Raw genomic sequence first — 14,583 nt, forward strand, 5'->3', positions numbered from 1 at the left:
CTTATCACCTTTTTTGGAAATGACTACTAATTAATTTGGGTTCTTTTCTAGTTTGAATTATGATTATACACTGGATTTGTTGGTTTCTGAATTAACAAGATGATCTATTATTTACTCTTTTTCTTTTTTTCATTTTGCTAGAGTCACTATTGCAAACGAAACAGCAGTGAGTAGTCTTTTAATAAGATCTCACCAGTTCCTCTTAGTAAGGTCTTGTCATTCTGTTGAACGGGCATCCTGGAACTGTAGAGGTTTGTGCACATTCAACTTCTTTAAGTTTGAAAGGTTCATGGGTTTTTGTCACTTCTTGTTACTTATCAGACACAGACAACTGGAAAAATTACACCTCCACTTCCCAAAGTAGTTGCTTTTTCTGCCTCAATCACAGTGGTTTATTTAAACCTTTCCAAGGCCTTTTCTTTCAGCTTTCTGTATCTCCTCTCTTCTTGCTTAAGGAACCTGAGTTGCACAGCAGCAGGTGCTCCTAGGGGGTTTTGTTTTATTTTTGTTTCAGGTTCAGCTATGGGTTATGCTAACTGCTGTTCATGCCAAATACAAGTTACCAGGTTACAGACATAGAGATCCCCTTCAGCTACTTGTCAGGCCTTAAGTAATGGAGTATGAAATCTTTTGAAGCCTGAGACTGTTCCCATTCCTTTGGTTTATCACATTGCACAGAAATCCTTGTTTTCTGTAGCCTTTCCTGTTGATGGCACTTAATCCACCAGTTGTGTGGTAGGACCTCCTGTATCTGAGGAACAGTGTGAACCTCTTTCAAAGGAACTCTTCTCTTTAGTCAACAGACATGATGTGGAAGTGCCTTAATTAGAAGATGAAACCTGCATTATTAACAAATGTGGCTACTTTTTTGAAGCTCAGGTGGGTGCATCACCTTTTTTCACTGTGGTGAACCGAGATCTTTCTGCAACAATATCTGGTAGGCAAGGAAAGATCACCAACTTAAGTGATTACCCAGCTAACATGCAACTAATGTGCTTTATAAAGATGTTAGCTTGCATGATTTTTTTTTTTCGTGTGCTGTGAAATCAAACATTGTCCCATAGGTCTTCATGTTTATTAGGGCTGCACTCTTACGGATGTAGAACTGAGGCAGAAATATAGTCAGAAATTAATAAGGCCTCTTAGGGTTTGTTTTTCTTAGACTGCCTATCTGTCTGTCTTCTGCTTAAACAGGGGAGGAGAAGGTAGTTTCACTAGTGCTGTTGTCCAGTTACTTTGTATGTTTTTCTAAGGAGCCAGTAACTTTTCTGTTCAGAAAAAATAACTTCCACCTCCAACCCGCAAAGACACATAGCAGATAAATTTCTAACTGTGCTATCTGCTGTTAGACTTAAACCCCCTGTTTCAGAGTATAATACAAAATACTCCTTGAAATGGCATAAACAAAAGTGAAAATTAATTTCTGGGTCAGTGTATACTGAGCTGGAGGCCTTAGATCCTTGAATAGTTACTGAACTTGTCTCAGAGCTTGCCTGTAGTATCTTTGTGTGACACGGAACTTCAAAGAAATACCTGTTTATCACAATTATGCTAAGATAGATTTCTCTTCCTTTTCAAACTACAGGTGTCTTAAGGGTATAGCAAGAGAAAGATACATAATATTTCATGGGATTCAAATTCTGTGCTGATAAATCTGACAGAGTTTCTTTATGTAACTGCCTGGCTTGAGTCTATTGATTGGTAAAATATCTGTCAAGCAAATGAGGAAGCTTAGTGCTTTGGTCTCACAACATGCTGACTATGAGTGTAGTCTCATCATAATGCTCTAGTTCAGTTTCTTCTCTAAAGGAGTCTCTGATTCCTGCTTTTCAGTCTGCTGCTTTTCCCACATGTTTTGCTTATATCCCTCAGACATCATTATTTCCACATTTCATATGTGAAATGCATGTATGCTTACTAGTTGGCAAAAGTGAAAGTCCTCTAGAAACTACTAGACAGCTGTTAGATTTTTTTTTTGAGATGACTGGAAATTCATAAGTAAATTATCTATCCCTCTCTTAAACTGGAGTGTTGCTTGATTTTTATTAGGAAAAACAATGCCTTACAGCTTGTGTATGCACCATTTCAGCACTAGTCAGCTCTTCCAGGGAACTACTGTAACAGTTTTTGCACTTACATGTTTGCACCAGCTGCTAACCTTTGAATTTTGTGTTACTCTCTGGGGTACTGCTTCTGCAGTCCATAGTGTGCTAAGACTTCTACTAATGGGCACTCTTGTGACACTTCACAATGCGCAGAAGATGGTGAAGCACAGAGAGTACTTCCCGATAACTTGCTTTTCTCTAAACCTACTACTGCCCTCACCCCCTCCCCCTTTTCCGAGGTATTTATCTGTCTTGGTAGAGCTAAAGTAGCTATCATGACAGAGTTAAAGTAATTGGTGTTTGCTTTCTTGTGTAGTGAAGGGGGTAGTTCTCTTGCACAAACTCAGGGTCACCTTGTTCTGAACACCTGTCCTGGTTTTGGCTGGGATAGAGTTAATTTTCTTCCTAGCAGCAGGCATAGTGCTGTGTTTTGGATTTAGTAGGAGAAGAATGTTGATAACACGCTGATGTTCTTAGTTGTTGCTGAGTACTGCTCACACTAGTCAAGGACTTTTTCAGCTTCCCATGCTCTGCCAGGCGCACAAGAAAGTGGGAGGGGGCACAGCCAGAATAGTTGATCCAAACTGCCCAAAGGGTATTCCATACCATGTGACGTCATGCTCAGTATATAAACTGGGGGGGGTGTTGGCCGGGGAGCAGCGATCGCTGCTCGGGAACTGGCTGGGCATCGGTCGGTGGGTGGTGAGCAATTGCATTGTGCATCACTTGCTTCATATATCGTTATTATCATTATTATACTGTTACTATTAGCATTACTATTTTACTTTATTTCAATTATTAAACTGTTCTTATCTCAACCCAGGAGTGTTTCTCACTCTTACTCCTCTGATTCTCTCCGCCATCCCACAGGGGTAGGGGGAGTGAGCGAGCGGCTGCGTGGTGCTTAGTTGCTGGCTGGGGCTAAACCACGACAACACCTTTGCTCAAATTTGTTTCAGTGCCATGTCTGTGAAGGGGCTGTAAATAGGTGGTTTCTATACTTGGATAGAAGTCAGATTTATAGCAACTCGTGTCTTAATACTTCTAAATGATTTGCAAGTTCAGTTTGAAAATGTAAAATTCCTATAAATAATTTTTTTCAACTGCGTAGTAGGTCTCAGAGCAAACATGATTAAAAAGGAAACTGAAGAGCAAAAGAGTTTTCTAAGTACAAAAAGGTTGTATTCTCCCCCCCACCCCCCAGTTCTAAATAATTTTCTGCGGGAAAAGACATTATTGTATAGAGAAATGATATTTGGGTTTCTAAAAGTTATGTAGAAAACTTTAAGATTTTTTAGGAAACATTTAAAATTGTGTGTTCTGTTAACATTGTGTGTTAGATGCTTTTACTGAAATCCCTTAGCGAGCTAAAACGGCAAATGGTTGCTGCTCAAGTGGTATGCCATTTGCTTCGCTGGGAAGAAAAACGTAAAGAGGAAACTTGATTCTTTAATACTTTTAAAGTGTAGTAAGTACAGTTCTGCTGTAGTTAGTGATGGTGAATCCCTTTTTCCCTTTTCCTATTACTGCATTATTCTGGTTTCTCTCTAGAGGGCAATCTTCTACCATGTATTAAGTTAGAACCCTTTTTGCTTTATCCTATTTATTTGAAGGGTTTTGTGTGTCTCTTTTGTCTAGGTATACCTGTAAATTATCAGGATGTAGCATCTATTGATCCAGAGTATGCAAAGAACTTGCAGTGGATTTTAGATAATGATATCAGTGATCTGGGTTTAGAGCTGACCTTCTCTGTTGAGACTGATGTATTTGGAGCAATGGAAGAAGTGCCATTGAAGCCAGGTGGTGCAAGTATACTTGTTACACAGGAAAACAAGGTGAGTATACAGGTTTATTCAGAAGTTGATAGTATAAGAAAACTTGTTGGACTGACTTTTTGAATAACTGGAAGCATAAATAGTATACCCTTTTTGAAGGAAGTATGCAAAATTAAAAGACACTTTTCCCCCTTTTTTTTCTAGCTTAGCATGTTATAGAAATAGTACTATTTAAAAATGTCTATAAGTGTTCAGGTTTGAGGTTCTTCTTTCTGATAGAACTTTTGGAAGGAAAATGGGATCAACTTTAAATGCAGGGTTTATTTTAAAAGTTACAAATATTCTTAAAGTTAAGTCATGGACATATATACCAGGAAGAAAAATCAGTAGCAAATGGTAAAAGTAAAATTGTAGGTAGTGTTGGAAAGCGTGCTGCCTGCTAGGGCAGTCTGTGGCACTGGATTGCTCTACAGTAACATACGGATAATTGGCACAGTAAAAGGCTGCAGGAAGCTTTTCCAGCCATTTGCAAGCCACTTGGTGTGTATGGAAGTAATCTACCTTTTTAATTTACTTTAATAGTAACAGCTTGGAAAGTCCCTGAGTTCTGTGCAGCATTAGTTCAAAAATGAATATGGAAAAATGCAGCCAGATTTTGAAAACCATCTAGAAATTTACACATCAGTTTGAATTCTGCAGTTACCGACTAGATAGTTTTGAGTAACTGTAGGAGTGTCGTGGGTAGACCTGCAATTTTTTGTATCATTGACTCTTTTGATCCTTATGTCTCTTTGTGTTTTGATTTTCATTTGTACTGAGCTAGCCTGACTTGCTTTGTGTACATAGTATTAATTCAGCACTACCTGTCGGGTAGACAGCTGCTCTATTGGTAAATGGCCACTTGGTGTCAGCATTTGTTCAAACAAAATTGTAGTTCGTGTTGGAGCAATTGGCACTAGATTCTTGTATGATTAATCCTCATTTTCATTAAGGAAGAGTGTCATTCCAATAACAGGAATACATATTATTAGCCTGATTCTGCACTGTTTCCTGCAATATAGTCATTCATGAAAGAATACAGATGGTAAAACAAGTCTTAATTGTGAAGGCAGTGGATGATTAATTTCTTTATTACCTGTCAGAGAAAGCAAGGATGTTGATTCTTGTTTCTGGGCAGTCTTAGCTTCTCAATATATAAAATAGATGTACTTGACATAAATTGTGGTTTCATAACTATTTAAAAACTGTTATCAGTTAGCATGAAATTAGAAGTTTGCCCATACAAGGATACCCTCAGCTATCAGTAGCTTACATTGCTCTGTTAACTTCTGACTGGAGGCACAGACTAAAAAGGGTGATTGAACATGTGTAGAACAGATGCATCCATTCTAGCTCATCAGCCTTCCTCAGCTGTGGCAGGAGGGGACAGGAGTTTGTGTAGCTTTTATTTGAAAGGTGGTAGGGAGCAGATGACTGTTGTGGTAGTTTTGAAACTGTTAATTGATTTTTTTTTTTTTTTTTAATTTAAAGCTGCAAAATGTGAAGTCAACAAACACTTGTAAGATGGCACTGTCTCTTGTTCACTGATTTTTTTTTTTTTTTGACAGTGGCGAACCAAGTTGTTGAAAATTGTAGATTGGTGTTTTAGTGGTGTTTGAGGATTTTTCCCAACTTCTTTAATGTGATGTGGCTTTGCAGTATGTTTTAGCTTAGCAGTTCTAACAGGTTAAACAGGAAAGTGTCTACTTTACTTTATAAAACATCTTTTTTTCCTGCAAGAGGTATTTCTCTTTTTCTGCCTTTACCTCAGGAATAAAAGATTGCTATTTAAAACTCATTGTATTTGCTATACCTCTGGGAGAAGAAAATTCAGCTTCTAAAGGAATTTGCTGTGTATGCACACTAGCAGATTACCTGTTTAAAGGCTAACATTTTTTTTTAAATGAAATAGAGTGAATCTTTATTCCTTAAAAAAAACCCACTGCCAAACCAACAAACCTGCATGACCTCCCCATGCCAAAACCAAAACATTCCTGCTCCCAAATTGCCCAAACAATTCATCTCCATCTTATTGAAAACCAAAATGAAAGAGAGTAAATGCCTCATTGAGGAAGTAGTAATAGCTGTTTGTAAAAAGTTGTTTTCTTTGAACAAGGAATTTTTTTTTTTACATCAACTGGGTAATAGGTTGTCCTGGTTTCGGCTGGGATAGAGATTAATTTGCTTCCTGGTAGCTGGCATAGTGCTGTGTTTTGGATCTAGTATGAGAATAGAGTTGATAACACACTGATGTTTTAGTTGTTGCTAAGTACTGCTCACACTAGTCAAGGACTTTTTCAGCTTCCCATGCTCTGCCAGGTGCACAAGAAAGTGGGAGGGGGCACAGCCAGAATAGTTGATCCAAACTGCCCAAAGGGTATTCCATACCATGTGACGTCATGCTCAGTATATAAACTGGGGGGAGTTGGCCAGGGGGCAGCGATTGCGGCTCAGGGACTGGCTGGGTGTCAGTCAGTGGGTGGTGAGCAGTTGCATTGTGCATCACTTGTTTTGTATGTTCTTTTATCATTATTATTATTTTCTCTTCCTTTGCTGTCCTATTAAACTGTCTTTATCTCAACCCCTGGGTTTTTTTTTTTTTTTTTTTACCCTGATTCTCTCCCCTATCCCACTGGGGCAGGGGGAGGGTGAGCAAGCAGCTGTGTGGTGCTTAGTTGCCACCTGGGGTTAAACTGCAACATAGGTGAATGGTTGTGGGACCATACGATGCAAATGGTCCAGTCTTGCAATTGGAGTGTCCATGTAGCTCCAACTGAAGTATGGGTTATAGTAGTGGTTCAACTGCCTTCTGTCATGGTAATGGGGTGTCCTGGTTTCGGCTGGGATGGAGTTAATTTTCTTCCTAGTAGCAGGCATAGTGCTGTGTTTTGGATTTAGTAGGAAAAGAATGTTGATAACACGCTGACATTTTTAGTTGTTGCTAAGTACTGCTTATGCTAGTCAAGGACTTTTCAGCTTCCCATGCTCTGCCAGGTGCACAAGAAACTGGGAGGGGGCACAGCCAGAATTGTTGATCCAAACTGACCAAAGGGCTATTCTATACCATATGACGTCATGCTCAGTATATAAACTGGAGGGGGTTGGCCGGGGAGCGGCGATCGCTGCTCGGGAACTGGCTGGGTATTGGTTGGCAGGTAGTGAGCAGTTGCATTGTGCATCACTTGCTTCGTATATTATTATTATTATTATTATTATTATTATTATTATTATTATTATAATAATATTGTTATCATTACTATATTGTTATTATTATCATTACTATATTGTTATTATTATCATTACTATTTTACTTTATTTCAATTATTAAACTGTTCTTATCTCAACCCGGGAGTGTTTGTCACTCTTACTCCTCCGATTCTCTCCCCCATCCCATCGGGGTAGGGGGAGTGAGCGAGCGGCTGCGTGGTGCTTAGTTGCTGGCTGGGGCTAAACCATGACATGGGGAGACTTCAAAGGGAAAAATCAGGCTTTTTCCAGTGTCCGTGCTATGCATTTCTCTGTTCTTTCCTGTGTATATTTTTTCAGCTTTCTACTTAACTTTCTAGGGAAAAATAAAACTAGCTCTAGACAAAAGTTTGACCATATGCTATTTTAAAAAATGGTGCAAATCTTCACAATCCTGTGGCTTTCTCTGTCCTCCCAGGACATGTCTGTCTGTGAGCTGGCTGTGCTATTTGGCGGTAAAAAATTACGGGTTTTTTCAGTCAGCTTTGGAATGGGGCTGCTCTCTGAATCTGAATGTCATAATGAACATTGATCCTCATCTCACAGTGTATGGGGTTGTGAAATCGGGGAAGCATGATCTCTGCTTGATTTACCTCAAAGGAAAATACAGAACAACCCCTCACCCAAACCAGACTTTGGCATCATATTTGTAATGCACGTCTCACATGTGTTCAATCAAATCTCCCCGCTTAAAAGAAGGCTAGATTGTCCCTTTTATGCACTATGTAGGAATGCATATGTGGATCTGAAATTATGTAGATATTTCTGTTTTGTAATGTGCTCCTAAGGCTTCTAGGAGAGAATAAAATGTAAACGAAATGAACAGAGGGAAAAACAAATTGACCATTTTTTTTTTACTGGCATATATTATGTAAATTGCGTGCTACAGGTCTTTCAGCATGTGCCAGTGCTGATAGTCAGGATGCTTGGCTGTTCCACACTATTAACAAAATTTCCTGTTACACCTAAAGCACAGCAACTGTTTTCTCTCATAATGAAAGTGTTCAATGTAAATGTTTTTGTAATGCAGAAAATAAGTGTTTGTCATTTTTTTCTAATGGATTTTCTTTAAAAATAAGATTGTGAATTTTTTTTTTTTGCTAAGTTTCTGATTTCTTCTAGAGTTTTTAAGATGTATTCACAGAGGCTGACTTCTGTCTAGGGCAGTTAATCTCCTTTGGCTACCCCTTTAATTCCTTAGAGAAGGGAGGTGTCTTCAGTTCCACTGACAGTAGAAGCAACCTAGGGTGGTTAGACTAAAACTGGGTTTTTGGGAACAACTCTGCGGTTGAAGATATGATTAGGTAATGTTTTCTTCAGAGCACTTCACAAATTAATTGTCTTCTTGCTCTAATGAAATGGTGGTAATGTATTTCAAAATGTCTTCCACCTGCGAAGCAAATGACAACTTCTCGATACTTCTGTGAATGTAAGGAATAGCGTTTGAAAAATATTCTTCTGTTTTGAGATGTTTCATACTTCATTCTCTTTTTCAGAAAGGGAGGAAAGAAGGAATGCTTGGTTGTTCTTGTTCAGGTTCAGAACCTAAAAAGTTTAGGTTAATGCTTTTTTTTAAAATTCAAGGTAGCATTTTTGTAGGATTATTGTCTTGAAGGTGATAGGTGAGATGGTTTAATTGGGAGGTATGTTTCATGATTTCATTATTAAAAACCACAATTAGGAAGTCGAAGCATTACTTTGAAACAGAGTACCTTAAATAATCTAGGAATAAATTTTATTCTCAAGTAGAAATCTCTTTTCTTGAGTAAAGAAACTTTTAGACTTGTGTAGTTTTGTTGGTGTGGATGAGATGTGTATACAGCTTTAATGTAGGCACTTTTGCCTGTCTCATTCTGAAAACCTTCCTCCATTAACTGACTCCTAGGCTTTTGTGTTTTCAACAAAAGCAAAGTTCCGGTAGCTTCCTTTTCTAATTGGCATCTTTTAAAGGGGAGCCCCCAAATCTCTAAAGCATGCAAACTATGGTATTGTTTATTCACATGGTTCTGGTATACATGCTTTTCTGTCTTTTTTTCCTTTTTAAAAACTGAGGAGACTTTCAAGACTTTCTTAAAAAGATTGAAATTGTTATTAAGACAACAAAGCTTGCAGGGATAAGATGTATTCTCTTAGACTTCCAGAGATAGGGGGAAAGCAAGAAAGCTTTTTGGCTCACAGATATTCCTTCAGAAGTTTATGCTTTTTCGTGAGTTATGCCAGTTTGCTTAATAGAATATTTTTCTTTACAAACATTGCCTTGTTTATGTCAGATGATCACAATGGTGGTTGCATTGGATGTGGGCATGACAAACTAAGTTTTATTCACTTCCTTTACCTTAGTCCAAGTCCCTGGTTTTTTTGCCCAGTTTGTGTTAAGATTTAAATGTTTCTATTTGGGAATTATCTTTGGAAGGAAGGAAAGGGAAGAGGGGCTCTGAACTCTGAGGGGCCTTCTGAATTATTTTGGGTTGTTTCCATGTGTGAAAAGTGCATAGGGACTCTTACCATCTTCCAGTAGATGAAATTTGTAATGTGTTGAGGACTGCATTTATGTGTGTATGAGTTTGTATGAGCACTATATATTTTTGCTATTGTATGTCTTGATGTCATTTTTGATGTTGCAGGCTGAGTATGTCCAGCTTGTCACAGAGCTTAGAATGACAAGAGCCATTCAGCCTCAGATAAATGCCTTTTTACAAGGCTTCCATATGTTCATTCCACCATCTTTGATCCAGCTTTTTGATGAATATGAACTGGTAAGCAGAAATTCCTATACTTTTTTAAATACTTTGTTCAGCATACTTTATCAGTAGTGTAATGATATAGAAGTAAAGTTCAGTACCCACAGCATAAGCATTTTGTATCTTTCACTTTGGTTTTGCTTCCTGGACATCTATCAGTGAGGATATCAATATGTGTATTCCTGCTTACCCTAATTACTTAGAATGATCATCTTCCTGGAATGTGATAGCTTCAAGTGCCAGTGATAAATGCCTTAAATTGTAATTTCAAAATGGAATCAGGGTGTTGTGGCCTTTAAGCCTTTTCATATTTTCTTTCAGGAGGACAGAAGTTCTTTAAAAGTAAGGAGATGCTGTCTGTTACTTTTTCTGAGTCACAGAATCAAATTCCAATAAGTTTTTGTGGTGGTTTGATCTTCTGTAACCAACACATCTCAAGTTTTGTCTCAAGTCATGCCAAAACTCAGAGCTTTTTTTCTTTTAGCTTCTTCGGCAATAATTCCTATCTCTTGATACCGTGTGCTTAAATTAAACAGATCATATGAAGTTACCTGAATTCAAGAATCTTCTTGTACTAAAAATCATAGGTTGCATAAGGTTGCCACTAAACAGAAGCAGCACTGTAATTTTTATACTTGTTAAAGCATTACTTTTCAAGTGTTTATGCTATTTTAAAATTAATGATTAGTTAGGAGGACTAATCATGATCTGTGTGCTTCTTCTGAAGGAGCTTTTGTTGTCTGGTATGCCAGAAATTGATGTGAATGATTGGTTAAAAAATACGGAGTACACCAGTGGCTATGAGAGAGGAGACCAAGTTATTCAGGTAAAATAATTTTTTTTAATAATGATGACTATTGCATTTTAATCCAAAAAAAGGTGGTGCTGTTGTAATTTTCTCTGTGTGTTTATGGAAGCTTATTTTGGCCGAAATTTGTGCAAGTTTTTTATACTATATTCCTATATTAAGTGACTTTTGCAGCATCTGTGGTATGAATTTCATATGAAAACTTCCATCATTTAAGTAACAAACACACAAATATTCCATTTATTGTTTTACCATTATCTTTTCAAGTACTACGAGTATTTAATGGAAAATACAAACTAACTTATTTTTCATTTAGTGGTTCTGGGACGTTGTGGAAGAACTAACTCAGGAAGAGAGAGTATTACTATTACAGTTTGTTACTGGCAGGTGAGAAACTTTCCTCTAATGACAAAAATATTGCCTGGATACTCTGAAATAAGTCAAGAGACTTCAGATTACCATACAAGATCACTTAACTAGGAACTGTTTTGCAAACTTAGGTGTTCTATATGTTGATCAAAGTAGACAAAGTGTGTGTTAATACTTTTGCTGCCTGTATTGCCAGCAAAATGATTGATTACTTATTTATTATACTTGACTACTTTGCAAGAGGCCTTTGTTGCTGTCCCAGGCAATATTTAACAAGGCAGTAGTGAATTTAACTGCACTTTATATTCTTCTTCCTGTTGCCTATTTATGTAGCTCTTGGCTTCTCCAGTAATCAATATAGGCTTTAATATATGAGATAACTAGGTATCACTTCAGTCAGTGTAAACAACATCCTTCTCCTAAAGCTGAGGTGAATTTAGCATTAGTGCAGCGTAAAGATGTAACCTTATGCAAGACGATGTTTGCTTTATATAGGATTTCTGTCCTAAATTCTAATTGTTCTTCAGGGAAAGCCACTTTTATTTCCTTTTATGGTTTGGGGGCAGTGGGGGAAGGTTTTGAGCAATAAATGCCCCTGTGAGGTGGGTGAATTGCTGAGTTTGTATATACAGAGATTTTGCAAAGCGGATCCATAGACATACATGTGGCACCTGCGTTGTGTAATCCATGTCTTTTTCTGGTGGTGGGCAGAGATTGCACCATCTTCTTAATTTGATGTTCCCTTCATATTCTAGGATTAGTAGAGTTAGTTGACCTTTTGTTTATAAGTCTTGTGGTTAAGCAATGGTAAAGTACAAATTAAGATCATCAAATCTTGTCTCTTATACCAAGGAATTTCACAGTAATGGATGTATCGCCAAATGGCATGGTCTTCAAATTCTATTAGTTTCACCTGACTTATTATGAATTTCATTGTTTTTAGGGATCACAGACAATTTAGGAAGCTAGTTCTGTGCACATGGATCTTTTCTTCTTGTCCTCTGCAGAAATGATTCCTGCAGTTCTAACTGCACATCTGTTACACACCAGCTGCTGGTCTTTCATTTTTAGTGGACTAGTCCATTTCTAAATCTAGATGGCAAATAAGGACCTTCAAGATGTAAGGTCATGTTTCAAATGCTTCTGAAAACATTCCAAATGATACTGAAGTGGCATTCACTATTTTTATGGCATTTGGATTAATCTACTGGATTCTAAGGGATGCTTTCTAGCAAGTAAACAATTATGTTGTCTGATAAATACGTGCTTCAGCACCATTAATTTTGGTCACAAATCACATAGTGACTTGTTCTTACCCATTTCTTGTTAGTAGCAAAGAAATTTTTGGTGTGTCTCTTAAGAACTCTGGGCTGGAATTGAAAAACAAATTGCTTAGTCTTTTTTCTGTATCAGCTAGTAGGAACACATTGTGTTTTTTATTCAGTGATTGAAGTATAATAGGTATATTTTTCCATAAAAATTTAACTTTTGAAAGTTACCTCTAATAGTAGTATGCAGCTGGCACTTTTGCACATGAATCCCCAGACAGTCCTAGTTTCTGGGCGTGGAAGATTTAGATGCTGAGTTGTCTGTGAGCTAAAACACAAGTTAGTCTAGTACAGGCCAGTATCTTAAGTAAAATTGTACACTAAAAGTATACCTGATAGCAAACTATGATGTTTTGCTGGCGTCACATTTCCTTACTGAAGAATTTGTTTCTGTATGTACTGGTTGGCAGGCTGTATTAAAAATTTTCATTGTTTTTTCCATTTCCCTTTAATGTCTTCTGCATATTTACTTACTTGATTTTTTTATTTTTGATGTGTGTGTGAAGTGGTACTATTCTTTCTTTCCACTCAAAGACTATGACATTAATTTAGTGAATTAAATAAAACAATTATAGTTATGATTGTCTTCAGTGTTTCTCTGACATTTCTAAATATTTCTTAAACTTTGCCTTTTGTCTTCTTCCCCCATTCTTACACCTTTTTCTCTTCAATGTAATGGAAGTCTTGCTTTGGTAGTTTCAGTGGAGATAGCATTGTATTCATCATTAATACCAATCTTGAGACGTCTTTTAACAGTAAAGTAATTGTCGTGAGCAGTGTTTGAATAGCAGATTCTGTGTGTTTGGAGGTCTTAGCACACTCAAGAAAAAGCCTAAATATTCTTGTGCCTCATGTTGGGGATCTGAAAGCTTGCTTATGCACCATCTACTTTTTCTTCTGCTGACAGCTGCTTAAGATGGTATTGCCAATGCCACATGCTTTTACTTCCCCTGCCCTGATCTGTTTGGTGTTTGTAATAGTATTTGGCTAAATTATTGTTAATTATCCATTGGCAACTTTTGATCAGATTTTTAGTTAACAGTTGGAGGAAAGTGTTGGCAGCTTATCATGATGAATTCTGCTTTATTGGTATTCTGCAGGTATCAGGATTGCTGTTTAACTTAGGGGACTGTAGTTTCTGCTGAGTAATAAGCTGTATGTGACTTTAAATTCAGCATATTTGATAAATGTGATATATATATGACTACTTTTAAAAGTAAAACAAAACGTGAGGGAACTGTCTTAAAGTATCTCTTCTATACTGTTTTCATTTCAAGCAAATTTATGCAAAATCTGTAAGTGGAAAAATAGTGAGAAAAGTTAGCATTCAGATTAAACAACATTTTAATAGTCTTGAAGTTTCCAAAGCTATGAAATTCTATTGTTGCTCTTGCTGAAGGCTATTTGCACATGCAGTAAGAGAGGTAAGATCTTGTGATCTTATTTGCACGTATTTGGAAGGCTTTCTTTACTATATTGGCTGTGTTTTGCTTGGAAAGAAAACTCATTCTTAGAGGCGTAAGTTGGCAGCCATCTGTTACTTTTAAATGTTCAAAGCCCTGATCACACTATACAATTTTGACCTGTTGTATGAAAAACATTTTAATAAGTTAAACTGTAAAAACTTTCAGCTAATAGTGGGCTGAATGAGAAATTTTCAACAGTTAGGTCTGGTTTATTGCTAATTTTGAATGTGGAATTCTCTTGCTTCATTGGAGGAAAAAAAAGTCACTGCAGGGGAGGCAGCACTGTATTAGAACTGTGAGCCAAAACCATGGTATAAAAGAGTACTGCTGTAAAATCTTTACAACTGTTCTGAACTGTGGCTGTGAGCACAATTCCATTTGTATGTCAGAAATAGTGTGCTGCAAATAATCAGCACTACCCTATGTAGTGGTTGCCTTGTGTACCAGTGCTAGAACTATATGCCCACCATTTCTGTCATTAAGCTAGGTGATACAGATTTATGCGTTGGATACTGTAGCTAGCGCTTAAAAGTAAAGTATGTTTAAAAAGTATTATTGAGAGCTCTGTCCTAGCTCCTTAACATTTGGCAGTAGCAACCCTTACTCTTTTGCATTTCTGCCAAGAAGTTTTACTGTGAGTGGAAACATTACTGCATTCTTTTCCATTCTTGCACCTGGTTTTTACAGTCACTTTGATTTTGTGAAT

At 37.3% G+C, this 14,583-nt stretch overlaps 1 protein-coding gene across 9 annotated transcripts in view; it reads left to right on the plus strand.

The window, feature by feature from the left end:
- Nucleotides 1-14,583, plus strand: part of HACE1 (HECT domain and ankyrin repeat containing E3 ubiquitin protein ligase 1) — a 55,338-nt gene that overhangs the window by 37,998 nt on the left and 2,757 nt on the right. For 8 of the 9 annotated variants that reach the window (XM_075707173.1, XM_075707175.1, XM_075707176.1 and 5 more), the window contains 4 exons: nucleotides 3,744-3,940; nucleotides 9,790-9,921; nucleotides 10,634-10,732; nucleotides 11,031-11,101. In XM_075707173.1, coding sequence (XP_075563288.1) covers nucleotides 3,744-3,940; nucleotides 9,790-9,921; nucleotides 10,634-10,732; nucleotides 11,031-11,101 — 499 coding nt within the window. The remainder of the gene's footprint in view (nucleotides 1-3,743; nucleotides 3,941-9,789; nucleotides 9,922-10,633; nucleotides 10,733-11,030; nucleotides 11,102-14,583) is intronic. The other variant, XM_075707178.1, reaches the window with a different exon arrangement.

Source organism: Pelecanus crispus, chromosome 3 (assembly GCF_030463565.1).
Source record: "Pelecanus crispus isolate bPelCri1 chromosome 3, bPelCri1.pri, whole genome shotgun sequence".
Lineage (NCBI taxonomy): Eukaryota > Metazoa > Chordata > Aves > Pelecaniformes > Pelecanidae > Pelecanus > Pelecanus crispus.